This window comes from Bubalus kerabau, chromosome 17 (assembly GCF_029407905.1).
Source record: "Bubalus kerabau isolate K-KA32 ecotype Philippines breed swamp buffalo chromosome 17, PCC_UOA_SB_1v2, whole genome shotgun sequence".
NCBI lineage: Eukaryota > Metazoa > Chordata > Mammalia > Artiodactyla > Bovidae > Bubalus > Bubalus kerabau.
The window spans coordinates 57,837,987-57,864,918 of NC_073640.1; the positions used below are offsets into that span (position 1 = coordinate 57,837,987).

A 26,932-nucleotide genomic window follows, 5' to 3' on the forward strand; every position below is an offset into this window, starting at 1 on the left:
CTCGATGCTTCCAGTGCAGGGGGCGTGGGTTTGGTCCCTGGTTGGGGAACTAAGATCCCACATGCCATGTGGCACAGCCAAAAGAGAAATTCAGACCAAAGTGTTGGCGTCACCAAAGTCACGGAAAGACCGAGGGAGTGATCCAGATTGAAGAAGGCGAAAGAGACACGACAACCAAATATGCCAAGCGGTTTCTGGATCAGATAGGAAGAGAGGGAGGGAGTGAAAACACAGCTATAAAGGGTGAGACAAGGGCGACTGGGGACAGGCAAGCGTGGACTGTAGATTGGGTCATCATACTGATGCAATCTTAAACGTCCTGTGTGTGATCACTGGGTTGGGATGATGTGGGAGTATGTCATCATTCTTAGGAGATGCATGCCTCTGTTGATGGGTGAATGGTCATGCTGTCTGACCCTCACTCTAATAAAGTGCCACCGTTGTTTTTTTTTTTTTTAAAAACAAATTTATGGTTACCAAAGGGGAAAGGTGGGGGGTGGGTGGAGGGATAAATTAGGAATTTGGGATCAACGTAGACACACTACTATATATAAAAGAGATAATCAACAAGGACCTACTGTATAGCCCAGGGAACTCAATATTCTGTAATCACTTACATGGGAAAAGAATCTGAAAGAGAATGGATATACACATATGTATAACTGAATCACTTTGCTGTACAGCCACAACTAACACAACACTGTAAATCAACTATACTCATATCTATAAACTAAAAATTTAAAAAGTAAAGTAGCACCTCAAAACATCTATTATATATTGAAGACCATGAATGCCCACAGGACAAAATAGGCACAACTGGTGAATATCTGTGTGGAGGTTATATGAAGGTTCGCCAGGCTATGTATTTGCAGCCCTTCTGTAGGTGTGAAACTTTTCAAAATAAAAAGCCGGGGAGAAAAAGAACATGGGGATTTTAGAAACCAGGTATCAGAATCATAGAAGGCTAGGTTCCCAGGACTCATATTCCAACACTGGATGCACAAAATCTGAGAAGATGAAAAATTTTAGAACCATCAGATCAGAGATGGGCTGGGGTACAGATTAGAATACTAAAACCTTGGAATTCTGGAATCTTAAAACCTTCGACCCTTAGTGTGTTAGGATTACAGAGGCTTAAATCTCAGAATCTTGGAAGAGCTGTGTCATTTGGGGGTCATAGAAGTCATTATTAATTTGGAGAAACTAAAACCCCACAGAACCACCCTTAGCCTAGTGATGCCTGTGGGCAAGTTAGAAAAAGGTATCCTTTCTTCAAGACACTCTTTCCATGAATCTGGAACTGTCATCATAGACACAGAACTCTACAATGTCCACTATGTGAATAGCACTTCCTTAGACATGTTGCTCTTGCGCAGTGTACAACCTCAACAACTGTACATGACAGCCCTACCTGCCCAGATTGAGGCAGGAACTTACCCAAGGAACAGGGGGCAGGGCTAAGCTGGGGCTGGAACTTCGGTGTCCTCCTCCCAGCCCTAGACCTAAGCTGCCTTGATAAGTGATGCCAGGCCTGTGAATATCAACTGGGTTGGGAGAGCAGAGACATATGGAAAGATGTCAACTCTTCCTAGCTCTGGCTCCACCACTGAGCAGCATTTACTCCTTCACTTCAAACATCTCCTTCCCAAGGTCATTTGCAGGTGAGAAGGCAGCCTCTGATCCCAGAAAGTGATACCTGAACTCACTTCCTTTTGCAAAGGCTTGGGGTTTTGATGAGGGCGATGTGGACCAGAAGTGCAGGAGGAGTGGAAGGATGAAGAGGTGGACTGACGGCAGGCCCTCACATGGTGAATGCCTGTTCTTGAGTTGAAGGAGGCTAGAGATGTGGGATGAGGGGAAGGATAGAGGGAGGAGGTTATGGGTGGTCAAAGGGGTCCCATGCTACGGGATGACAGAACAAAGATATGTGAACAGTTCTGTTGCAACTTAGTAAGTGAAACCTATGAGAAGATCAGCCATCAACACTCTCCTGTATCCTGCTGTATTTTTTCTTCACTCTTCTCACCACTCTCTGATATTTTAATACATTGAATGTACACTTTCTAATGACCTGTCTTTCCAAAGTGAGTGTCAGCTGTGTTAGAGCAGGCAGGGATTTCTACGTCTTTCATTTATTGATGGTCTCCATTGCCCAGGTTCGTTTCTGGCACAGAAAAGACACGTGGTACATGTTATTATTACAGGAAACCACGGGAGCTGGGCTGGAGGAAGCACAAGCTAGAATGAAGATTTCTGGGAGAAATATCAATAACCTCAGATATGCAGATGACACCAATTTTATGGCAGAAAATGAAGAAGAAATAAAGAGCCTCTTGATGAAAGTGGAAGAGAAGATTGAAAAAGTTGGCTTAAAACTCAACATTCAGAAAACTAAGATCATGGCATCTGGCCCCATCACTTTATGGCAAGTAGATGGGGAAACAATGGAAACAGTGAGAAACTTTATTTTTTTGGACTCCAAAATCACTGCAGATGGTGACTGCAGTCATGAAATTAAAAGATGCTTGCTCCCTGGAAAAAAAGTTATGACCAACCTAGACAGCATATTAAAAAGCAGAGAAATTACTTTGCCAACAAAGGTCCATCTAGTCAAAGGTATTGTTTTTCCAGTAGTCATGTATGGATGTGAGAGTTGGACTATAAAGAAAGCTGAGCACCAAAGAATTGATGCTTTTGAACTGTGGTGTTGGAGAAGACTCTTGAGAGTCCCTTGGACTGCAAGGAGATCAAACCAGTCAGTCTTAAAGGAAATGAACCCTGAATATTGACTGGAAGGACTGATGCTGAAGCTGAAGCTCCAATACTTTGGCCACCTGATGGGAAGAACCGACTCATTGGAAAAGACCCTGATGCTGGGAAAGATTGAGGGAGGAAGGAGAAGGGGATGACAGAGGATGAGATGGTTGGATGGCATCACGGAATCAATGGACATGAGTTTAAGTAAACTCCAGGGGTTGGTGATGGACAGCGAGGCCTGGCGTGCTACAGTCCATGGGGTCACAAAGAGTCGGACGTGACTGAGCAACTGAACTGAACTGAATGGGAGACTTGCACATCAGTTAACAAAACATACTGTAAACCTATAATTCTTGAAAGAGTGTGGTATAGACAGATCTATTGCACAAATACATAAAGAATTTTGTGGTCCCATGAGGACACAGAAGTTATCTACCTTGTTTACTCTTCTCTGTTGAACCCTTAAAAAATCTGGATGGCAGATGAATAAAAAACAAGGTCCTACTGTATAGCATAGGGAACTATATTCAGTGTCCTGTGATAACCATAATGGAAAAGCATATGAAAAGGAATTATATATGGATAACTCAGTCACTTTTCTATTCAGCAGAAATGAACACAATATTGTATATCTACATTTCAACAAAAAATTTTTAAAAACCTCTGGCACCTAGTAGGTGCACAGTAGGAATAGCTGGCTAAGGTCACAGTTCTGCTCAAAGAGGGGTGAGGAGAGGGACTGGCAGTGAGACACAGGAGGGTTCAGAAGGCGGGTGGCTTTACGGTGGAACCAAAGACGCAGAGGCAATGAGGACACCATCTCTCTCCTCTTGACCCCACTTCGTTTTCCCCCACAGCACTTGCCATCACCTGATATTTTTGCATGCTTCATAGTTTATAACTTTATCACAGCTTAAGGGTAGGGACCTTAGCCGTCTTGTTCACCGAGGTACACCCCTGGCACATGTAGTAGGTGATCGATAAACAGTTTTAGGACTTCCCTGGTGGTGCAGTGGGTAAGAATGCACCTGCCAAGGCCAGGGACATGAGTTTCATCCCTCCAAGAAGATTCCACACACCCCAGAGCAGCCAAGCCTATGCGCCACAACTATTGAGCCTTTGAACTGCAAGTACTGAACCCTGAGCGCCTAGAGCCGGTGCTCCACAAGAGAAGCCACCGCAATGAGAAGCCTGCGCACCGCAACCAAGAGTAGCTCCTGCGAGCCGCAACTAGAGAAAGTGCCTGGAAAAGCAACAAAGACCAAGCGCAGCCAAAAAAAAAAAAAAACATTAAAAAATATATTTTTTTACTTTAATAGTGGCGTGGCGGGTGGGGCACTGGTTCTACCAGGTCATGCTGGTAGAAACACATCATGGAGCTATACTAAGGAACACAGAGCAGCGTCAAGCCCAAGAAGGCACAGGTGTATCATGGACCTGGGAGCAGCAGCCTGCGGTCAGTGGACAGCCACGCTGTCCGTCTTGTCCAGCAGCCTGTGCCCAATGTCTAGAATAGTACCTGGTACAAAGTAGACTCTCAGGAATGAATGAATCCAGCAAGTCTGCCCATCGCAAAGTAAGGATGGGCACCAGACGCAGCCAGGAGACAGAGGAGCCTGGAGGCTGCTGGACGGCGGAGCCTGTGACCCGCGGACCGCCAGCCCTCCCTGCCCACCAGCCCCCAGGAGACCCACCTGTACTCGTAGTCCGAGCCGGCCTTGGCGGAGCCGTCTTCCGTGCGGTAGTCCACGTAGAAGGTGCTGTTGCCCTCGCCGCCCTGGCAGGTGACCGACAGCAGCACGGAGCCGCAGTTCTCCAGGCAGTGGTAAAGGCTGGGCTCGAAGAAGATGCGGCTGGCGCCGTCGTCCTCGTCCTCGCCGGGGCCGTCGGCCGGGGTGGCCCTGCGCGAGGCGTCCACCGCGTGTCGCCGCAGCACGTTGCCCGCGCCGGTCATCAGCCGCGTGGCCTGGATGCGGTAGAAGGCGCGGCTCTTCTGCTGGTGGAGCAGCGCGTAGTAGTTGGCGATGCCCACCAGTTGCTCCAGCTCCTTGTCCGGGTGCTTCTGCTTCAAGTCCTTGAGGATCTGGATGACCTCGCGGCGGCTGGCGTCCAGCTCGCGGGCCTCGGCGGGGCCCGGGCCCAGGCCGCCCACCTCGCCCGGAGCCTCGGCGCCCACGAACGTGCCGTCCAGCTCGATGCTCTTGGGGGGGTCGCCCTCGGCGCCGATGATGATGCCGCTGCGCGGGTCGGTGCGGTAGCGCTTGTACACGTACTTGTAGAAGAGCAGCCGCTTGTCGGCCATCCAGGCGAACACCACGCACACCGGGAAGAAGACGAGGGTCAGCAGCGCCTCCCACACCTGCGGGCGGCCGCGCGGGTCAGGACCGCCGCCCCGGCAGGGGGCGCGCTCGCGGCCCGCCCGCCGCCGCCCTCCCCAGCGCCGGGTCCCTGCCCTCACCCGAGTTCCCTCTTCTCAATCTCTCCCCATCCGGCCTTCTTGCTGTCTCTGACTCCTCCCTCTGTCTCGTTCCTGTCTCCCTTCATCTCAGCCTCTCCCCGTTTCTCTGTGTCTCTGTCTCTCCCTCCATCTATATCTCTCCCCTCTGTCTCTCCCTCTCTCTGGCTCTCGTCTCTGCTTCTCCCTGCCTTTCCCCATCTTTCTGGCTAGGTTGGTCCTTATCTCTTTTTCTCCCTGCCTCCAGTCTCATTCTCTATGTCGGCTGGCTTGTTGTTTGTTTAAGCTGTAAAGGTATTTATTTATTTATAACTAATATTTATTTCTTTATGTGGCTGCACTGGGTCTTAGCTGCAACATGCGGGATCTAGTTCCCTGACCAGGGATCAAACCCACGCCACCTGCACTGCAGACAAAGCCCCGCCCGCGTCTTAGCCATTGGACCGCTAGAGAAATCCTTAATGTCAGTTGGTTTTCTATCTTTCCTCCTCTCTTCCTTTCTGGTGGCCCCTGTCTCCTTGTCTCCATTGTCTTTTGTATCTTTTTTAGATACCTACCTCTCTTTCCTATGAGATTCTTCTCTGTCCCCCCTGCCTTCTCTCTTTATGTCTTTATGTCTCTCCTTCCCTCACCCTTTTTGTCTCTCCTTTGGTCGCATCCATCCATCCATCCACTGTTTGTCATGCTGCTCAAGTGCAAAGAACACAGACATCCTCAGCCACCACCAAGTCAGGGACACGCCCCACCCTGTGGTCCCAGCCCCTGTCTGGGGGCAGTGCTGGTCTCTCTCCATCTTTTTTCTCCCACCTCATTGTCCCTCCGCCCCTTCTCACCCGAGATGCCTCCACTTCTCCAAACTCCACCCATCACCCAGGGTCTGCTCTCTGCTCACGTCCCCAAACTCCCCTATTCCTTTCCTCCAACTCCTCCCCCGCCCCCCTCCACCAGTAAATACAGCCTTTGCCAGATTCTCCTTCCTTAGGATTTGTTTGGCCCTTAGGGATTGGACTCTGACTCTAAAAGAGGCACAAGTTTGGCTCATCGTCTGACAGCCTCATAAAGCAAGTTCTCATGTTTACATGCTACCTCCCCAGAGAGACAGGGCAAGGCTGAGTTTAGACCCCGGTTCTAGAAGAGGGATGCCTGGCCCAGGCTCTTATGTGTAAAATGAGCACATCCCAAGACTGAATGAGCTCATGCACTCCTAACACTAAGCCTTGTCAGTTACTGATACGCGGAAGATACAGAAAATGTGAAATCAATGGGATCGTTATTACTAGTGGGCTTCCCAGGTGACTCGGTGGTAAAGAATCCGCCTGCCAATGCAGGAGACCCGGGTTCGATCCCTAGCTCAGGAAGATCCCCTGGAGGAGGCCATGGCAACCTACCCCAGTATTCTTGCCTGGAGAATCCCATGGACAGTATGGATATAGGGTCACAAAGACGCAGACACGACTGAGCCCACGTGCACTATTACTGCGTTTATACCACTGTCACCATATCACTATTGTCTTGAGCTCTGCGCACTCTGGGGCTCAGTCTGCCCATGGTCTGGCAGAAGGCACATACAGGAAACATCCACCAATACCTGACAGCTCTCCTTGAGATATTCATGTAAAGATGCATATGCCACCTTTCTCATTAAAGATAAGGAAGAAAAGATTAAAGAGCATTTACAAATCGGATGGCCCCAGAGGTATCTTTAAAATGAGCCTGGTAGGGAAAATCTCTTTAAGCTCTCATTTCACAGCCCCTTGTCGCTGTGTTTACTGCTGGTTCAGAGAAAAAGTAGGACTTGGAAATAGTACAACCACACAAAGCCACCGGCAGCCTTGTGAAAAGAAACTGAATTTTCCACGCAAGCTGTAAAATGAACTCTTGCCTTGAACTCATTGAACTGGCCAGTGTCTACGCTGTGGGCGATTCTCTCTTAATCAGAAGCGAGATCTCCAACACCTGAGATCTGCTTTCTTCCCTGCAGGTAAACAAAAGGTGCTTCTAATAGATTCACATCTGCCTTCGAGGGCACCCACTGGTGGCTCAGGGGCTAAGAATGCACTCCCAATGCAGAGGGGTCTGGGTTCAATTCCAGTTCAAGGAACTAGAGCCCATATGCCACAACTAAGAGTTCGCATGCTGTGACTAAAGATCCCGAGTGCTGCAGTCAAATTAATTAATTAAAAAAAAAAGAGGACCTTGCTAAAATCAGAAATGAAAAAAGAGGACCTCATTTAAAGAAGAAGGGCTTCCCTGGTGGTAAAGAATCTGCCTGCCAATGCAGGAGACATGGGTTCGATCTCTGGTCCAAGAAGATCCCACATGCCTCGCGGCGACTAAGCCCATGCACCACAACTGTTGAATCTGTGCTCTAGAGCCTGTGCTCTGCAACAAGAAGCCACCGCATTGAGAAGCCCACCCACTGCAACTAGAGAGTAGCCCCCATTTCTGTGCAATTAAAGAAAAGCCCTTGCAGCAATGAAGACCCAGTGCAGCCATCACAGAAAACTATTTAAAAGAAGAAGAACCAATGGACTAGTCCAACCCCTTCTATAGTTCAGATGTGTAAACTGAGACCCAGAGGGTATGGGCTTTGCCTGAGGTCACACAGAACTTCCGGAGAAAACCCTGAGCCAGACCCATCTCCTCCCTGCCCCCGTTCAAAGCATCTAGGAGGGACTGGCATCATCTTGATCTCATGCCCATTCTTTCGGTTATTTCGTGAAAGCATTCCAAAAGCCTGGTCTCCATGTCACTCCAGAAGGGATTCTCCAGAACCACGTCTACACCCAGACCTGTGGCATTTCACGCTGTTTTCCCTGTGATGAGCCAGCTCCTTCTCAGGAGAAACCTCCCCCCTCCCGATCCCACCTCCTCCCCACAATGTCTAAAATCCATTTCACAGTTTTGGTGTAAATCCTTGTCATGGACCACTTGGACAACCCAAGTCAGGATAGCGTCCTTTTTAAAATAGTGCCTGAGACCGTGTGAAGCATCGTCTGTACTTTTCACCTTGGCAGCCAGGAAACTCAGCACTGCAGTCAGGAGTCAGTCATAGGAACTGTCTCCCTTCCTCCCTCATCCCTGTCTTCCGGTGCTCCACCTCCCTCTTTTCCTCACTGTGGTTTCTTCCTTCCTTCTGCCTAGATAACATCTGCAAAGAATTTTTTTACCTCTAACTTTAGATCTTTCCTGGAAAGAAACTATAGCTGGCAAAACTTGACAGATATGTCTAAGTAGATTATACACTTGTATAAAGGAATCCTGGGTAGCCTCAAATAAATTATGCATGTGTGTGAGAGAATTAAGCCAGGCCCATGAATAAATTATGCAAATGTAGGCGGCAATCGTGGGGCTGTGGGAAATAAATTAGGCGAACGTTTTAAAGGAGACTAAGCAATAGGCCCGTTAAGACACTGGATAAATGAGAGGCAAGTGACTATGTGAATGCGAGTGTAAATTATGCAGCTGTGGTTCTAAATTTTTTCCCACTATTGGAATAAATTATGCAAAGTGGTCTTTTCAGTGGGCTGGGTTTATGCCTAGGTTGGACTCGATATGGGTGTGAATTACAGCGAAGTGGTATAAATCATCTCAACGTCAGCAATCAATTATTAATAATGAATGAACTATGCAAACCACGACTACGGCAAATACAAAGCTAGATTATGCAGATGCAAAGTCCATGGGCAAACTATGCAAATTGCACCAAGTGACTCAAATCAGTTAGCACTGTCAGAAAACACGGGGCTGGATGCCGCAACTGTAAAATGAATTATGCAAATGGGGGATGTCTAATTGCAAAAGTGGAAATAAATTATGCAAAAGGCAGGGAGTATAGGGAAACACGTGACCATACCTGGCAAATACCTGACTAGACTGTCATATGCCTTTCACGGATCACTAGGACTCTATTAGCACACATGGCACCCTTGTGAGAGTTCAAAGATGCCATTTCCAGATGGGCATATTACAAAATGGCATCTGGTTCTGCATGGATGAGCTCTGTCCAGAGTTTGCAATGCCATCCAGACCTGGCTTGGGGAATACCCACCAGACTCCAGCCCCGATTTGCCCTCTCTGGCCCTATGCCTTTGTGCAGTGCACGACCTGGACAACCATACCCGGCGGCCCTCTCAGATGTGAGCATGCGTTTCTGCAAACACAGGCATTGACTCTCCGAGCTCAGGAGGCCGCCCCTCTGGATTGTGAAGACATACATGCACCCAGGAGATGTCCGTGCATCCTTGCTCACCTGGACCACACCTGGGGAAAAGACGGCCAGGATGAGATAAAGCCAGACGTAGGCAAAGATGCTCCAAGAGGCGGTGACAAAGAAGACCCTCAGGTGCTTGATCTTGCGGCTCTCGCCGGCCGGGATGACATAGATGCACACGGCAATGACCACAAACATGTTGAAGGCAGCGCTGCCCACGATGGTGCCCGGGCCCAGCTCGCCCGCCTGGAAGTTGTGGCCGCAGACCTCAATGACGGACAGCAGGATCTCCGGGGCTGAGGAGCCGAGGGCCATGAGGGTGAGGTTGGACACTGTCTCGTTCCAGATGCGGACGGTGCCCACGCTGGTCTCGCCGTTGGCCTTGGTGATGGTGATCTCTTTCTCCTTGGACGTGATGACCTCGATGGAGGCCATGAAGCGGTCGGCAATGATGGACACACCCAGGAACATGTAGACCATGGCCACAAAGTAGACCACGGCCCGGGCTGCTTTGTCCCCCAGCGACGGGTCATCAGGCTCCCAGACGGGCAGCAGGACCCCTGGCTGGCAGCGGTTGGAGCCCTGGCAGCCCCCTGTACTGCTGGCATCGCTGTCATTGGCTGGGGGAGGTGGCAGGGACGGGGTCGGGGTGGCCGCCCCTGAGCATGGCGGAGTCCCCAGGAGGAGTGCAAACCCCACCAAGGCCAGGGGAGCCATGGAGGGGGCACGGTCCTGTGGGGGAGGAGGAGGAAGTCTGGGTGAGGGGAGAAAACCCCTCCTCCGTCTAGCTCAGGAGTCAGGGCTTGTTGCAGGCAGAGAATGGGGGAGAAGCTGGGGACTAACAGAGGGAGGAGAGAGACCAGGAGAGACAGAGAGACAGAGATTCAGAGACAGGGACACAAAGAGGCACTCTCTGTGCTAGGCAGAGACCAAGAAAGGCATAGAAAGATAAAGGCATCATGCACTGCTGATGGACATGTAGCCTCTAAGAGAAACTACATCACATATCCCAGGACTCAGCAATTCGACTCCCAGGAATGTACCCAGGGAAATAAGTCAAGTGTTCAACAAAAGACCCATACACAAGTGTTTACAGCTGCTTCATTGATAATAAAGCTTGAAACAAGCTGGATGACTATTGGTAAGAACACAGAGAAGTACAGGGCAGAAGAGGCACGTGGTGGAATATTATACAGCACCAAAAAGGGAGTGGACAACTGATACACCCAACATCGCAGATGCATCTCACAGACATACCATGGAAGAGTGAAGCCAGGCACAGAAGGACGCAGAATGAATAAGTCTGTGGGTGAGGCAAGGTACTGGGGGGGGGCCCTCAACTCATTCGGTGATTCCTGTGTTTCCCAGTTTGGTGCTCAGAGGACTCCTGCTTGGGATTTGGGCTGTATAGGTGCTTCTTTGTTTTTCCTGTCTCAGGTAGGGCTGGGGAGGGGCTGCTGGCAAGTCTCGCACTCACATTCTGCCCTGCAATGCTAGCACGTGTCTCTCTGCAGTATACCTGGGCTTCTGGGAAGTGGGAGATTCCTCAGAAGCTGTGATGTTGTGGCCCCCAGGTTGGGTTTTTTGCCCCATTTGTGGGTGTGGGGTCAGTCCTTATCTTCCCACCTCTGGTCCTGGGCTTGAGTGGCTATGTCTGTGTGTCTCGGTGTCCTCTAAAAATGCAAATCATTTCACATCCTTCTATCTGATCAGAACCGCACCCCCTCCCTGCCCCCCATGGCTCTGGTCTCACTCCAAACACCGAAGTCCCTTCCCTGGTTCATAAGGTCTCGCACAATCTGGTCCCCTCATTCTCTTTCTGGTCTCATTTCTCTCCCTCTTTCTCTCCCTCACTTGGCCTCAGCCACTCTGCCTCTTCCCTGCTCTTTGGACAAGTTCTTGCCTCAGGGCCTTTGCACCTGCTGTTCCTCCTTCCTGGGACACTCTTCCCAGCATATCCTCTCCCTCTCCTCCTTCAGCTCTCCACTAAGAGGTCACCTTCCCTGACCACTCTGTTCGAAATGACACCCTCCCAACTTTGGGGAGTCCCCAGCCATCTCACGGATGAGCCGACCAAGGCTCAGATAGGCTTAGTAACTTGTCCAGTGACCGCCAGCAGCCATTCTGTGGCTCCCAGTTTCTCTCTCCAAGAGTGGTCCTGACTTCTAACTCCCCCGCCCGGCCCTTGTGTTGCCATGGTAACCCAGTAGCCTATAAAACAGGCCTCGGAAAGGAAGGGAGGGGTCCTCAGGGCCGCCTGCTCCCTGACCTCTCTCCTGGCCACCAGCCTCAGTTCTCCCATAACATCCATTTCTGTCTGAAAAAGTTCTCAGAGTCTAGCCCACAGCCTGCCCCCAACACACACCAGTGTCCTCACGACTGAGAACTGGGGGAGGGAGGCAGAATGTTGGCAGAACTTCCCTGAGAAGGAGTGAGTGTGTGTGTGTGTGTGTAGGCGGGGTAGAGGGGTGATTCTTAAAGGGCCACCTCACAATTACCCCCTCAGCAAGGCCCCTAATGATACGTCTAATTAGCAGCCCCCTAATTAGCAATGACTTAGGCATAATTACAAACCCACCAGGATCCAAAGCAAAGACTCACGCTCTCTCCTCCCTCCCTCCTCATCAGCTCCTAGCTTTCAGGAGAACCCAGGGCCACCTGGGAGTCAAGAATTCATCCATAGCCTCTCACCCCCTCTTTCAGGGAAGGGCCATGGCCTGGGAAGTTCTGCCTCGCATCCAACCACCTGTCCCTCCCGCCTCGGTCCTTAGGGGAAACCAGGGTCAGCCAATGGGTGTTCTGACACCCGCCCTCCTTGCCCTGAAGCTGGGCAAAGCAGCCTGGTACAGTGGCTTTTTCTCCTGCAACACCTGGCTTCCTCTCCCTGCAGCCTTTGGAGAGGAGCGGTCAGGGAGAGAAAGCACTGGATAAACACTTGTGTGATGAGCCACCAAGAGGTCGGAGCCCTGTCACTGGGGACAGCTGGGCTGCTTCTGCTTGAGACTCCTGCCTCTGCCTCTCGTTTCCCCAGCTGCCCTGAAACCTAAGCTGGGTATCCAGGGGCAAAAGGATCAGGTGGAGGCCAGGGTGGGACTCCGGAGGGCAGATGGCTGGCATCGTCTGTCCCTGGGGCCGTCCCTCCCCTCCCTCCTGGGCTGGTGGCCAGCTGGGTCAGTAGGGAGCGCCCCAGTTCTGCCTCGCCCCCATCTGGGGGCCTCAGAGACCTCATCTGTAGGATGGGGACTGCAAGCTTGAGCGGGGTGGGGAGGTCAGGCTGGCAGGCCAGGTAGGACCCCCTCTGGTTGGTAAGCAGCGGGTGGTGGTCCCAAACCGTGCTCAGGGCAGGGGCAGGGGGTGCCTGCTGCCTGCCCCTCGGTGGGGACACGGCCTTCTAAACACACCTGCTTCCCGCCCCTGAGCGAGCCAGGTCCCCCCACCCCGCCCCTGCATACGGTGTCCCTGCCGGGGGACCCCACGCAGACACACGCAGTCTTGGTGTTCAGGCTGTGTGATAGATACATCCATCGGTAAACTGACACCCGGAGGGGCAAAGGGCTTGGTCAAGTCGCGAAGCTTCAAGTCGTGGGCAGGACAGAGGCCCGGGGCTCCTAACCTGTGCTCGATTTAACCCACCCAGAGCCCCTCATGGGCACTCACTTGAGGGCCTCACCCCATCACAGTGTGGGCTACAGGCTCAGCCCCACACCTCTCATCTCCCCCACCTCCTCTGGGCCCCCCCCTTCCCAATAGGAAAGAAGAGGATGTATCCTCAAGACTCAGAAGGGCCCTTTCCAGAGCCCCCAAGGGGCAGCGGAGAAGCTTCTGAGCTCCACCCGCCCTGGAAGACAGGTCTGGGGCTGGCACACTAGGAGAGGGATGGAGGCAAGACTGCAGGAAGGACTGGCCTGGCCCGACCCAGGACCTATTATTGCTCTGCCTGGAGCAGTGAAAGGGGCTCAGTAATTGTCCAAAGAATGAATGAGTCACGAAATGGACAGACGGCAAGAGGTACGGAAGTGAAACGGCAGGAGGGACGGGGTCCAGTCAATATGAAGAGGAATGGGAGGGTAGACTGAAGACAGGACCAGTTCGGTCTCCACTACAGAGGCCACCGTTAGGCTGCGAGAATGCCTCAGGATGCCAGAAATCAGGCAGGGGCGAGCAGAGGAGCTCTGTGCTCAGGGGAGGGATGGGCGGGTGCCAGCGGGGAGGATGGGGCGGGGGAGCTCGGCTGAGGAAGGGAGCGGAGTTTGGGGGACTCCGTGCCTCCGGGCGAGCCCACTCTGAGGTGGTGGCGGGGGGGAGGTGGGGGATCTTCTTCCTCCAGGTCTCCCCTGGCCAGGGGCGGAGACAAAGGTGTGTAGGAGGCAGAGTTAGCCAGGGAGAGAAAGAGGGGAGGAAAGAGAGAGGAACAGGGAGCAGGTGCCTGGAGACAGAGATGGAGATGAGAGAGGAAGGGGAGAGACAGGAAGACCCACGCGGAGATGGAGAGAGACAGAGACCCAGGAAGGCTGAGAGCGTAGAGAGACAAGAGACCCAGGGAAACACACAGATGGCAAAAGAGGAAGGCAGGGAGAGAGACCCAGGACTGAAACAGAAAGCTGGACCAGACCCAGGCACGGAGAGAGTGAGACGGAGGGAGTCAGGGACTCAGAGAGACAGGCAGACTCGGCGGGACCGAGACCCCTGAGAGGTGTGGAGGCATAGGAAGGCGAGACCCAGACACAGGAGGGCGGGGGCGGAGGCGGAGAACGCGAGGGGCGGGGGGCTGCCCCAGACGGGGCGGGGGTGTTCGCACCCCCTCAGTGCCCAGGAGGCACCCCCTCCCCAGCCCGCCACGCTCTCCGAAGCGCAGGAGGGGCTGAGGATGTTGGCTGCTGGTGGTGGCCCCCGACTCCGCGTTCGGGCCCTGGTACCCGCAATCCAGGATATGCAGCCCCCTACTCTCCATAACGGAGCCCAGGGAAAAGCGGCTCCTCGAACGCCCCCCTCCACCCGCCTGGGGTAGCTCATCCTTCCCCCCAGCTCGCCCTCCCCTCACTGGGGGTCTCTTACCTGCTGCTACAGCCTAGAGCAGGTTCCCCCAGCACTGGATTGGCAGTGGTGGGCGACTCCGCCCGACAGAGAGAGAGAGGGAGAGTGAGAGGGAGAGAGAGAAGAGCTGGAGACTGAGAGGGAGAGCTAGGGAGGAGGGGAGAGCGAGGGGATAGAGGGAGGAGAGGCCAGGAGGAGGGGGGAGGGACGCGGGGGAGGGGGAGTCGGCTGGAGAGGGAGGAGGGGGGCCGGGGGAGCGCGCCGGGAGGGCGGAGGAGGAGCCGGGGAGAGAGGGGAGGAGGAGGAGGCGGGGAGAGGGAGGCCGGCGCGGGAGGCAGGGGAGGGGCCTGCAGAGAGGAGGGGCGGGGAAGGGGGGATGAGGCAGCCCAAGCCTCCCACCCACCCTCTGCGTTCAGCACCACAGGCCATGGACAGCGACGGAGGGCGTGTGTGTGTGTGTGTGTGTGTGTGTGTGTGTGTGTCTCTCTTGGGGGGGCGGGGTTCTGGGGGTCATTCAGCAGCATCGTCCACGATGCCCCCGCCCCCCACCAACACAGTCTCTGATCCATACAAGGACCAAAGAGGCGAAAGAGCTACAAATAGTTCCAGGCTCCCAGAACTGGAGGGGGAGGGCAAAAATGTTTTTAGCCAGAGTCAAGATCCAAATTCACATGCTGGGCCTGCAGACAGAGCCTCACAGAGCCAGCCAGAAACAACCACAAAGGCAGCCATTAATAATAATAACAATGCAGCACTTATCGCGTGCCAGACAGTTACAACATTTTTAGTAAGTGTTTGACACGTGTTGACATAATGGACCCGCCTGAAGACCCTGTGAAGGAAATGCTACTCGTCCCATTTTACAGATAGGGAAACTGAGGCACAAAATGGTAAAGTGTGCCTTCAGGTTTACCCTTCACTGCTACGCCACACGCGGCCCCAGACTCAGGGGCTGGCAAGAAGTCAGGAAGTGAGTTGCAAAGGATCCAGCAGCGTCGGGAACACAAACTCACAAATCCTGAAATGGAGAACAGACACACACACACACACACACGTGCACAGCCATGCACAGGCTTCACGAACCCACATCACTAGTTAAAAGCCCCCAATCCCACCTTAGGGTCCACTCCCGCCCAGGACAGGAGGTGATAGAAGATTGCTCTTCTGCAGACAGGAAGCAGGAGGCAGACCCTGCTCTGGCCAGTGGCCCATGCCCACCACCACCCGTCCTGGCTGGACACCCTCAGGCTTGCTGCCAGGAGGGAGAGAGACGACCCAGCTCCAGCTGCCTGCGATTTCCCACGCTTGGGCTCTGGGAGGTGAGGAGAAGTCTGGGGCAGCCAAGAATTGGTGGGCTCCAGCCTCCCGAAGACCCACCGAGGGGCACTGGTAGCCAGCCTGGTCTTCACTGGTGGTGCAGATGGTCAGACTGGCGTGTGGACTTCCACGGCAGGAGGTGGACAGATGGCCAGAATGACCGTAGTGCCTGCACCTCCCCACCAGGAAGCAGGTCTCCCCTCCCCCCCAACTGCCAGGGAGGAAGCAGTGCCCCATCCCCCAACCAGCCTGGACCCCCGTCTCCCCTCCCCTGTTCAGGAATGGGTCCCCAACCCTCTGGACAGGGTTCTATTCCTGACAGTATTTCTTCTGTTACCCCCGCCCTCCTCTGGTCCTTGTGATGGAGGCCTGGATTCTTCTCTGGTGCCATGGAAGTGGCCACAGGAGGGACAATTCCTACAGCCACGGGGTCCCCTAATTCCCTGGGCTTTTCTTTGTTATATGTTTTTGGCTATGCTGAGTCTTCATTGTGGTGCACAAACTCTCGTTGCCAAGCATGGGCTCTGGAGTGCATAAGCTCAGTAGTTGTGGCATCTTAGTTCCTGGACCAGGGATTGAACCCATGTCCCCTGGCAGGCAGATTCTTAGCCACTGGGCCACCAGGGGAGGTGCCCCCCTCCCATTCTTGGGCTTTTCAATTAGGACTACCCTTAGTCCTTTCCAGCACAGTATAGCCTGGGTCCTGTCTTCCTGGGGCTTGTCTCAGCACTCCCCTGTGGGGACCTAAATTCAATCACTTTCTGTAGGGTGTTAACTTTGACCCCTGGTGTAAGGTATGAAAGTAGTGAAAGTGTGAGTCACTCAGTCGTGTCTAACTCTTGTGACCTCATGGACTGTAACCCACCAGGCTCCTCTGCCCGTGGGATTCTCCAGGCAAGAATACTGGAGTGGGCAACCATTCCCTTCTCCAGAGGAATCTTCCTGACCCAGGGATTGAACCTGTTATCTCCTGCATTGCAGGCAGATTCCTACTGTCTGAGCCACCGGGGAAGGTGTGAGGTCTAGCCATAGTAACTTTTGCTAGTGTCCAACTCCAGCATTATTCACAGGGCGTCTGACCTCAGGCCCTCTGTTACAATCTGTGGCTTCCCCATGAGTCTTCTTTTTTTTAATATTTATTTATTCATTTGGCTGGGCTGTCTTAGTTGCAGCATACGAGATCTTTTTAGTTACAGCATGTGGGATCTAGTTCCCTGACCAGGGATTGAACCTGGGTTCCCTGGTGGCCCAGACAGTAAAGTGTCTGCCTACAATGCAGGAGACCCAGTTTCAATCCCTGGGTGGGGAAGATCCCCTGGAGAAGGAAATGGCAACCCACTCCAGTATTCTTGCCTGGAGAATTCCATAGAGGAGCTTGCTGGGCTACAGTCCACGGGGTTGCAAAGAGTCGGACACGACTGAGTGACTTCACTTTCACTTTCCCCCCTGCATCAGAAGCATGGAGTCTTAGCCACTGGACCACCAGGGAAGTCTCCCAGGACAGTCCTTTCCAGCCTTTCCTCTGAGGCTCAATCTCCTTATCATCCCACTGAGCCCTCACCCAAGATCCAGAGTTTCCCATTGGGGTCTAAACTGAGCTCATGTGCAAACGTCTAACCCCGAAGTCTTCCCATGGAGGATGAACTTCAGTCTTCCTCGGAGGGCCTAACTTCCTTCCTTTTCTCTGAAATCTACACTGCAGTTCCACTTCAGTCCCACTCCTGGGTCTGACTTTGGATCCCCAGTCCCCAGAGTCCCCTCCCTCAGTCCTTCCGGGGAAATCCAGCTCCTGACATTCAGCCTGGCACATTGTGGGCCCTCGTCAAACGCTTGCCGAACAAAATGATGGAGACGAGTGTGAGTTTGGTTCCTCTGGATATAGAAATCATCGTCACTGACCAATTCTCATGGAGGGTGAGATCATCCCATTTTCAGATGGGAACACAGAGGCACAGAGAGGGGAGTGCAGGTCACAGGGCACGCGGGGACAGGGTCAGAGCAGGACCCACGGCTTCATCACCCTGGGGGTGGGTCTGGGGGGACCAGCCCCTCCTTCAGGATGTTTCCACCCCCCATGAAGGTGAGCGCCCCAAGGCACTACTGCAGACCTGGGGTGGGCAGCGAGTGGGTCCTCAGGAAGCCAGGGTCTCGGCAGGCCCGGAACCCACCCTGTCCCCCATCTTCTGTGGCTGACGTCTCCTCTGCTCCACTTGACGCCGAAGCCGGGTCAGGACCAGCTCCGAGGCCTGGATCAGGCTGTGCTGTGGGGAACGAGAGGAGGAGGAAGGAGGCGGGAAGAGGTGGGATGGAGCTGGAGGGGTACGGGTTACACCGCCCCCCTCAAAGCTGGAAGCTTAGCCATGACCGGAGGTTGGAGAGAGGACCACCACGTAGGGGGTGGGAATGGGTCTCCGTGATGTGGTGAAGGTCAGACTCAGGCGCATGGCCTTCTGTGAACTTCCAGCAGGAGGAACAAAGCCCAGCCCCAGATGTGTGGGTCTGAGGTTAGAACTTGGGGCGGAGGGGAAGGGGAAGAATCAAAATGAAGGGGAGCTCAAGTTACATGGGACCAAGGGCTGACCACTGAACAGAGGCTGAGGTTAGACCATGGCAGATGAGGACAAAGGTGAGACCCTGGCATAAAAGGTTAGGCCCACAGGACCAAGAAGGAGCAGACCACAGTGGACAAGAGAGGGACGGAGCTAGACCCGGGTTGGAGGGTCTGAGGTTAGATCCTGAGACAGGGACAGAGTGGGGAGGTCACTGCGCAACGGCTTGAAACAGAACACGGCAAGAGGCTAGTGTGTGCGAGCGAGGCAGAGGGGAAGCCCCTTCCACTCTGGCCCAGCCTCAGATCCCTCCTCATCCTTCATTCCATGCACTGTGGTTCAACCTCACACCTTTCCCCTGGGGCCCGGCCTCTATCTCCATGTGGTCTAATCTGGACCATTCCCCTGATGGCAAGGCTGAAGGAAGAGGGCCCAGCAAAACCTTCAGAGGAGGCAGTAAGGTTAGACTCCAGCAGACAAGCGCTCAGGTGAGACCACGTGGGGAAGGAGCCTGGAGTCAGGCCAGAGGGAGGGGGAAGGCAAACAGCAGATAAGGAGACAGAGACACCTTGTAGCTGAAGGGTGGGTGTCAGGCCACAGGGAGAAGGTCAGAGGTTATATTACACTGTGCTTAGTAGCTCAGTTGTGTCCAACTCTTTGCGACCCCATGGACTGTAGCCTGCTAGGCTACTCTGTCCATGGGCTTTTTTAGGCAAAAATACTGGAGTGGGTAGCCACTTCCTCCTCCAGGGGATCTTCCCAGTCCAGGGATCAAACCTGTCTCCTGAGCTGTAGACGGATTCTTTACCTGCTGAGCCATTGGGGAAATGTCATCTACGTTAGTTGGAGGTTAAATAGAAAGGGATGGTTGTAGGCTGGACCTTGGACCATGGGAATGGGTTGGATGTTAAACCATAAGGGCAGTGAAGCTGATGTGGGAGGGTGAGAGGTCAAAGTACAGGAGAAGGCTGGCCATTTGAAAGCAGGTCAAGGGCATGACCACAGTGGAAAGTTCAGAGGTTAGACCAGAGTGGAAGGGCTTGAGGTTAGACTATGGCAGAAAGCTGGAGACAGGCTGGAAGTGAGATCCCGAGCACAGTGAAGCGGATCACACATGAGGAAGAGGGGGTGGCTGCAGGGGGAGGGCCGAGGTCAGGGGGCAGTGGGAGGGTGCAAATAGCTCATGGGATGGATCCAGGCTGGGGAAGGGACAGAGTCAGACAGAGCGGGGAGCAGAAGGACAGAAGTGCGGGGGGCTGAGGAAGGCCAGGGGGACGGGGGTGATGGATGCCGCAGCCAAGCCCCCTTCGCCCCTCGCTATGAGGCCCCAGCCCCCTTCTCCTGGACCAAAAGGAGTCACACCCCGCCCTCTACACCCAGGAGGAGGCCTGCAGCCAAGACTGCCCCCCTTGCCCAAAGGTGGCCTCAGGCCCCAGAGCTCCCTCTCCCCTGAGGACACGCCCTCACTAAGGCGGGTGAGAAGTTCCACCTCAGGGCCCCGGGCTACCTGCAGGATGTGCACGCCCTTCAGGGAGACCACGGCCAGCTCGCGCAGGCCGTCCCCGGTCAGGTCCACATGTGCCATGGCCAGCAGGGGGCTGGAGAAACCCCGCCGCCACAGCAAGCGGAAGCCACGCTGGTCCCCGGGGAGCCCATGCCCGGGGCCACAGTACTTGTAACAGAGCAGCTCCTGCAGGGGTCGGGGGTCAGGGTCACACTGTGGGCATCGGGGTCACGGTGGGGGGGAACCAGGGTCACACAGGGGGACTGGAGTCACATGGGGGGATCGGAGTCACACGGGGTTGAGGTCACATAGGGTGGTCAGGGTCACACAGTGGGCGTCGGGGTCACGAGGGGATCAGGGTCACACAGGGGGATGGGGTCACATGGGGGTCAAGGTCACATGGGGGTCAAGGTCACACAGGGGGATCAGGGTCACATGGGGGGATGGGGTCACACAGGGGATCAGGGTCACATAGGGCTCAAGGTCACATGGAGGGGTCGGGGTCACACGGGGGGGTTGGGGTCCCACAAGGGAAGGCAAGCGGCACAGGGCATGGGCCGTGACAGTCCCACCCCTTGGGCCCCACCTGTCCGTAGGTGGCCACCAGTACTTCCGGCCGCCCATCCAGATCGATGTCGGTGACCAGGCCACAGAGGATGCTGTCAAACTGGTCGCTGCCCGGCAGGAGAAGCTGGTCTTCGAGCCCCCGGCTCAGCAGGTCGCTGGGGGTCAGAACACAGCAGGAGGACTGGGTTCAAGTGCAGTGCCCGCCACCCTGAGCACCAGATCCTCACGTGTCAGGTCTGGAGGCTCTGTTCCTGCTGGAGCCTGGACACCCTCGTCTCCAAGCTGGCCATCCTCCTATCCACCTAGAGGTGCTCAAGGCATCTCCAATCCAGACACTCACATGGTCCCCTGAAGGTGGGATCATCTCACTCCCATGTGGAAACCCACACCATTCCTTCTGGTGACCCTGTCGCCTCCAGTCTGGACACCCGCATAGTCCTCTGGAGCCTGAGAGCTCGGACCCAATACTGGACACCTTCACGGCCCACCAGGTGTGCACAGCTGGCTTGCACTGGCTCACAGGAGCTGACTGGGACATTTTCAGAAACTCTGAGAGCGTGTTGGCATTGTGTCAGTGACTCGAAATCCCACCGTGGTGAGAGCACTGAAGTGGGCAGACACTACAAACCAGGGCTTTCTCCCACACAGAGCCGGTGGTTAAATACCTGCAACATGTTCTGTACCCCAGGGAGCTTTCCAGGTGGCGGCAGAGGTAAAAGAACCCACCTGCCAATGCAGGTTCGACCCCTGGGGTGGGAAGATCCCCTGAAAGAGGGCATGGCAACCCATTCCAATACTGTTGCCTGCAAAATCCCATGGACAGAGGAGTCTGGCAGGCTACAGTCCCTGGGGATCACAAAGAGTCGGACTGAATAACCGAGCACACACCCATCCCAGGGGGCTGGACATCTCAGTTCCCACCCCGAGGTCTCAGCACATCTCCTACTAGATTTAAACACTCGGTGCTTCTCTCCCTGGGACATGGACACCTTTACCCACCCAGCCCTGAACCGCCACACCCAAAGCTTTCCTTTCTGGGGAGAATGAACAGGTTAGGCCATGGTGCAAAGGCATGGGGCCCGGCCGCCCGCATGTGCCCCTCACCGGTATACCACTGCCGGCTCCAACATGCTGGCCACCAGCACGCTGTATTCCTCCCGCGGTGGCCTGCCCGCCGTCTCTGGAGAAGGGACAGAGGTGGGGGACGTGTGAGGGGACAGGTCCCAGATCCCTCCTCCCCACCCCTCCATACCTGAGAGGAACACAGGTTAGACTCCTGGTAGAAAGGCTTGACGATGGGTTGGTTACAGGTGGAGGGTTAGAGGTTAGACCACGAGAAGAGGATGGAGGTCAGAAGTCAGGAGGAGGAACAGGTGTTGGATAACAGTTTAAAAAGCCCAAGGTTAGGGGACTTCCCTGGTGGCCCAGGAATTAAGACTGTGCTTCCAGTGCAGCGGATGCAGGTTTGATCCCTGGTTGGGGAACTAAGATCCCATATGCCATGAAGCACAAAGTCAAGACAAAATTCAAGGTTAGACCAGGTTAGATGAGAACATGGTTAGATGAGAATGTGAAAGTCCTCAGATCACTGTAGGGGTATCAGGGGTAAACCACAGGAGGAGGGATGGAAGACAGACCACAGAGGTCAGACCAAGAGAAACACCAAGGCCTTCTCTGGTGGCCCTGTGGTTAGGAATGCGCCTTGCAGTGCAGGAGACGCAAGTTGGGGAACTGAGATCCCACACGCCACAGAACAACCAAGTCTGAGCGCCGCAACTAGAGAGTTTGTGCGTAGCAAGGAAAGATCCTGCATACCACAACTAAGACCCAACAGAGCCAAATAAAGAAAGAAAAAGAAAAACACGAGAGAAGGACAGACCAGAATAAGAGGAACAGATCAACACGTGGGGGGAAAGGAGAGACCGCGAGTCCGGGGACAGTGCTGAGTCCATGAGAAGAATTTGGGTCTTAATGGCAGCAAAACAAAGAATGCAAGTCCTGAGGCCCGAGACGGGGGTCAGGGGAAGTGACACAGTGAGGGGTAAAGGTTAGAGACACCAAGGGGAAGGTGGAAGTTCAACTCCAGAGTAAAAGGTCAGGTTAAAGGTTAGACCACCACCGGGCCAAGTAGCTGGGAGTGAAATTCAGGAGCGTGGGGGGAGGGAGGGGGCACAGTAACTCCTGGGCCGGAGTGGGGCACCCAGGAGGAAAGGAGGAAGGAACGGTGGGAGCCGGACGTTTAGGGAGAGGGGTACAAACGTGGGTGGGGGGAGCCGAGCCCAAGCCCGGAGCTCACCCTCGGGGGCCGAAAGGCTGAACACGATCACTCGGGAAATGGGGCCGTCCTGAAGGATGGTCCACGTCTGCAGGACCTCTGTGTGGAGAGCGAGGACTCAGGGCCCCGCCCTCAGCACTGAGTGCCCGCCCCCGCCCCGGGCCCCACGCCCAGCCCTGAGCGCCCCGGGCCCCGCCCAAGCCCGCCCCCAGTCCTGAGCGCCGGGCCCGCCCCCAAGGCCCCGGGCCCGCCCCCAAGGCCCCGCCCCCAAACTTGTCCGAGCCCCGCTCCGTTATCACCTCGACTCTGCTGGTCCACGTGGGCGACGCGGACGTAACCGCTCTGACAGCCCAGAGCTGAGAGTCGCCGGGATGTGCCGGGCAGATTGTGCACGTCAAGCCACAGGACGCTGGGGGTGGACAGGTGGACAGAGGGGCCCTCGGGTCGTCACCAGGTCCCAGCCCCCACCCTCCACCTCCGCCTCCCTACAAGCATCCACCCTCCCCCTCCCCCCAGAAGAGCCTTGGGCCTCCGCTGGGCTTGATTACCCTAGGGCTCAATTCCCACCACCCGGATTTCTCGGAGCCCGCCTGCCCCGGTCCCTGCTGGCCTGTCGAGGGCTCGCCTACCTACTGGTCAGGTTTGTGAGTTCTGGGAAGAGGTTTTCCACAGGCTGTTCTTCAAACTGATGCAGTCCCTCGTTCTGGGGGAACAGAGACCCGCCACCCGCTTGGAGTCAGTGGCTGGTCTCACACACAGCCCCCCCCCCCCCCCCCCCCCCCGACCCCAGCCCACGGTGGCTTCAGCAGGGCTGCCTACCACGCCTCCTCCACCTCACCTCCTTGTACAGATGAATGGCTGGGTCATTCCCACTCAGGAGAAACACGGTCTCCAGTTGATCCCCGACCTGGACCCTGAAAGCAAAAAACTCTAGAACCCCAGTATGGTGGACCTTGAGTGTGGTAGAGTTCGTCAGTTTTAAAACCCTCCTCTTGAAAAAACTCTTGCTTGCGAGAACCCTGTCATTCTAGGCTTCAGACACTGGATCCACAGCGAAGATGCAGAACTGTAGAAACTGACCCCTGAAGAATCACAGGATTGTAGAGCTTTCCAATCTCAGAAACTCAGCACGTTAGAACCTTCTGTTTCTAGAGCCCTCACCTGCTAGAATCTTCATTCTGGATGTGGGTTCAGGAATGAACATGGAGCTCTGAGAATGGGCTGCAGAACCTCAGAACACTAGCATCTCTTTACCCTAGAACCCCAGCGTTCTAGAAATTCTGTTTTCTGTCTCCTTCAAGACACTAGAACTTTTGGAAATTGCCATCATGATATTCCGACTCAGAATTGGTAGACTATCCAGATCATAGAACCCAGAATATTATGGGTTAGAAACTTCAGTTTCTCAAACTTTCATCTGATAGACCTGAGGTTGGCAAATTATGACCTGCAGGCTAAATCTAACTCACTGTTTTGTTTGGCCATGCCACATGGCTCGCACGGTCTTAGCTCCCTGACCAGGGATCGAACCCATGCCCCCTGCTGTAGGAGTGCAGTCTTAACCAAGGGACCACCAGGGGAGTCTCTCCCTTGTTTTTGTAAATAAAGTTTTATTGGAACACAGCCACACACACTCATTTATACAGTGTCCATGGCTGCCTCCTTGTTACAGTGGCCAACCTGAGTAGCTGTGAGACAGACTAAATAGAAAATGTTTGGCAACTCCCATGCTAGAACACTGGTGTTCCAGAATGGAATTCTTATATTTTGGGATCCTAGAACATCAGTACTCTACATGGTCTGTATTCTGTCTCCTTGAGATATGATAATGTTAGGACCTTAATATTACAGAATCTCAGAACCATCAACTGTACATCTTTCAGATCTTGGAATCTCAGAGCTAATAACTCAAGAAAAAAAAAAAAAAGCATTTCTGGATCTTGGAATGCCTTAATCTAGAATATCAAAACTTGAGAGTTCTACGTGTCTGGAAATGAGGCACTCAATTAACTCTCAAATTATCTAGTTCAGGGGCTTCCCTGGTGGCTCAGACAGTAAAGAATCTGCTTGCAATGCAGGAGATGCAGGTGCGATCCCTGTCAGGAAGGTCCCCTGGAGAAGAGAATGGCTACCTACTCCAGTATTCTTGTCTGGAGAATTCCATGGACAGAGGAGCCCGGTGGGCTACAGTCCATGGGGTCGCAAAGAGTCAGACATGACTGAGTGACTAACACCATCTAGTTCAGGGATTGCAAAATGGTAGCCCATCAGCTGAGTATGGTCCACGGCTACCTTAAATGCATGATGCTCTAAAAAACAAAACGAGTCTGATTGTTTATAGGTGGATTTGTGGTCTTCAGTATGCTACAGCCTCTGCTCTCTCAACACGTGTGCACACACACACACACACGCACATACACTCCCTAATGTATCAAGCCTGTGATTTACTTACTCTGCATGGCATAGCTGGAAAGGCGTGAACTGGAGCTCCAGGTTCAGGCAGCTCTCTGCAGGGGGAGCGGAGGCAGTTAGGTACCGGGGATGGGACTGCATCCCCCACCCTTTCCCCATCCCTCCTTCCCTCAGGGCCACACTTACGGGCAATGGAGTCGAGGTTGTACTCAGAGCCAGGCTCGTAGTCACAGTAAATGTTAAGGAAAGGGCTGCCCTTGTCCCCAGAATCCTGGGAGAGGAGACTGGCCTCAGGGGAAGGCAGAGGCAGCAAGAGGGATTTGGGGAAGACTCAGTAAGGAGGAGAAAACGGATAGATGGATGGGCTCCAGGTACCTTAATGAACGTGATCCCCACAACCAGGCCCCGCTTTGGGGGTGACTTGTTGAAGGTGTCAATGGAGACAATCTCTGCATCCACTGGGAGAGGAGAGTTCAAAGTTCACATTTCGGGCAGGCTCGTGACCCCAATATTTCCAACCACGGTGACCCCTGACCTCTACGGCTCAGTCATCTCTGACCACCACAAATTATGACTGTTGGGTCCCAATGGGTCCTGCTCACCATCACCAGGGTAGGAGTAATCCTGGTTTCTGAGTCATCCTGAACCCGAACTACTTCAGGCCCCTATTATCCCTGTCTTCTGACCCCAGTGCCTCCAGATCACCAGCTTTGACCCCCTTCAATCACCATCACCCTGATCCCATTCGCCCATCATGGTGACCTGGCTCAAGAGAGAGCCTCAGAAACCTTCTCAACACTACTTTCCGAGCCCCCAGCCCGACGGCGCCACGCACCGGGAATGTAATTGAACTGCAGCTCCTTGGCCACGGGCCGGATTTTCTGTCGGAGGTCTTGGTAGCGGAAGCCTAGCACCTTGCCTTTAAGGGTGGCGGCCAGCAGCTCCCCGCGCCCGCCCGCGCCGCCTGCCAGCCCATACACATTGCTCTGCGACGAGAAGCGTGTGAAGCTGTCCTCGCGCAGCGGGCAAGGCCCTGCGGCCATGGCCGCCTCCCCCATCATGTCCCTCAACCACTCATTCCCAGAGCCCCCACAGCGGCCCGCTCTACCCGTGGATCGCCGGACACCCGCGGGGCGCGCAGACCGATTACGTAAAGAAGCTGCCGTCGCTGCCCTTTACAAAGATGGCCGCCAGCCGGGCTTCCCTCCAGACTTTGCTTTAACGCGCTTGCGCGCTCCTGCTTGGTCCTTTTCAGGGCCGAGGCGACTGCGATTTGCAGATTATGACCTAAAGGCTGGACGTGGTAGCCCTTGCTCTGGGATATGCTGAAAGCAGAATAAGAAACACAAAACTAAGTATAACCTTTACATGCCAGGAACTAAGTGCTTATTTATCAATTTACTTAAAACTCACAAGTAGGCAGAGGCAGATACTATGTTTGACCGATCAAGAAATTGAGGCACAAAATAATTTGTCTAAGATCGGTTAGAAGCCGCAGTCAGTATTGGAACCCAAACAAGATAGCGCCATAGTTTATTGTTTTAATCACATCACTTGCAACTTTTTTTTTTTTTTTTGCCTCATAGTGCTGCATACGGGATTTTAGTTCCCCCATCAGGCATTGAACCAGACCCTAGGCAGTGAAAGCGCTAGTCCTAACCACTGGACCACCAGGGGATTCTCTCCCATCACCTTGAAAGTGGTGAAGTGCATTCTGCTTACCCCAAGGAAACAGTTCTAGCTATCTGACCTGGCAAATAACCTTCACCTTATTTACTGAAAAAGGCTTAGTGGCTCAGATGTTAAAGAATTTGTCTACAATGCCAGAGACGGGTTCGACCTCTTGGTC

At 54.0% G+C, this 26,932-nt stretch overlaps 2 protein-coding genes across 4 annotated transcripts in view; both read right to left on the minus strand.

Annotated features, from left to right (window-relative positions):
* The window catches only part of SLC8A2 (solute carrier family 8 member A2), a 29,303-nt gene extending 19,161 nt beyond the window's left edge, over positions 1-10,142 (minus strand). For both annotated transcript variants that reach the window (XM_055551557.1, XM_055551556.1), the window contains exons 1-2: positions 9,465-10,142; positions 4,452-5,116 (exon numbers count right to left, since the gene is read on the minus strand). In XM_055551557.1, coding sequence (XP_055407532.1) covers positions 4,452-5,116; positions 9,465-10,142 — 1,343 coding nt within the window. The remainder of the gene's footprint in view (positions 1-4,451; positions 5,117-9,464) is intronic.
* A 7,492-nt stretch (positions 10,143-17,634) lies between these two features.
* Positions 17,635-26,229, minus strand: KPTN (kaptin, actin binding protein). Of its 2 annotated transcripts, XM_055551546.1 has the most exons (12): positions 25,919-26,229; positions 25,459-25,541; positions 25,270-25,354; positions 25,124-25,178; positions 23,510-23,585; positions 23,301-23,374; positions 22,971-23,080; positions 22,693-22,770; positions 21,501-21,576; positions 20,416-20,551; positions 19,833-20,015; positions 17,635-18,037 (listed from the first exon to the last, which is right to left on the minus strand). In XM_055551546.1, the coding sequence occupies exons 1-12, from the start codon at positions 26,142-26,144 to the stop codon at positions 17,909-17,911; spliced, it is 1,311 nt and encodes a 436-aa protein (XP_055407521.1). In that variant the 5' UTR covers positions 26,145-26,229; the 3' UTR covers positions 17,635-17,908. The 2 variants fall into 2 exon arrangements, with proteins under 2 accessions (XP_055407521.1, XP_055407522.1); XM_055551547.1 differs by lacking the exon at positions 19,833-20,015.
* Between the last annotated feature and the right edge of the window lie 703 nt (positions 26,230-26,932).

What these genes read in the sequence shown, in the direction of transcription:
- KPTN (XM_055551546.1), bottom strand. Translation starts at nt 26,144, where the DNA reads ATGATGGGGGAGGCGGCCATGGCCGCAGGGCCTTGCCCGCTGCGCGAG. An exon ending in GCAGTTCAATTACATTCCCG is followed by an intron (nt 25,542 to 25,918) that starts GTGCGTGGCGCC and finishes CTCCTCTCCCAG; the next exon opens with TGGATGCAGAGATTGTCTCC. An exon ending in TTCCAGCTATGCCATGCAGA is followed by an intron (nt 23,586 to 25,123) that starts GTAAGTAAATCA and finishes TTTTGCTTTCAG; the next exon opens with GGTCCAGGTCGGGGATCAAC.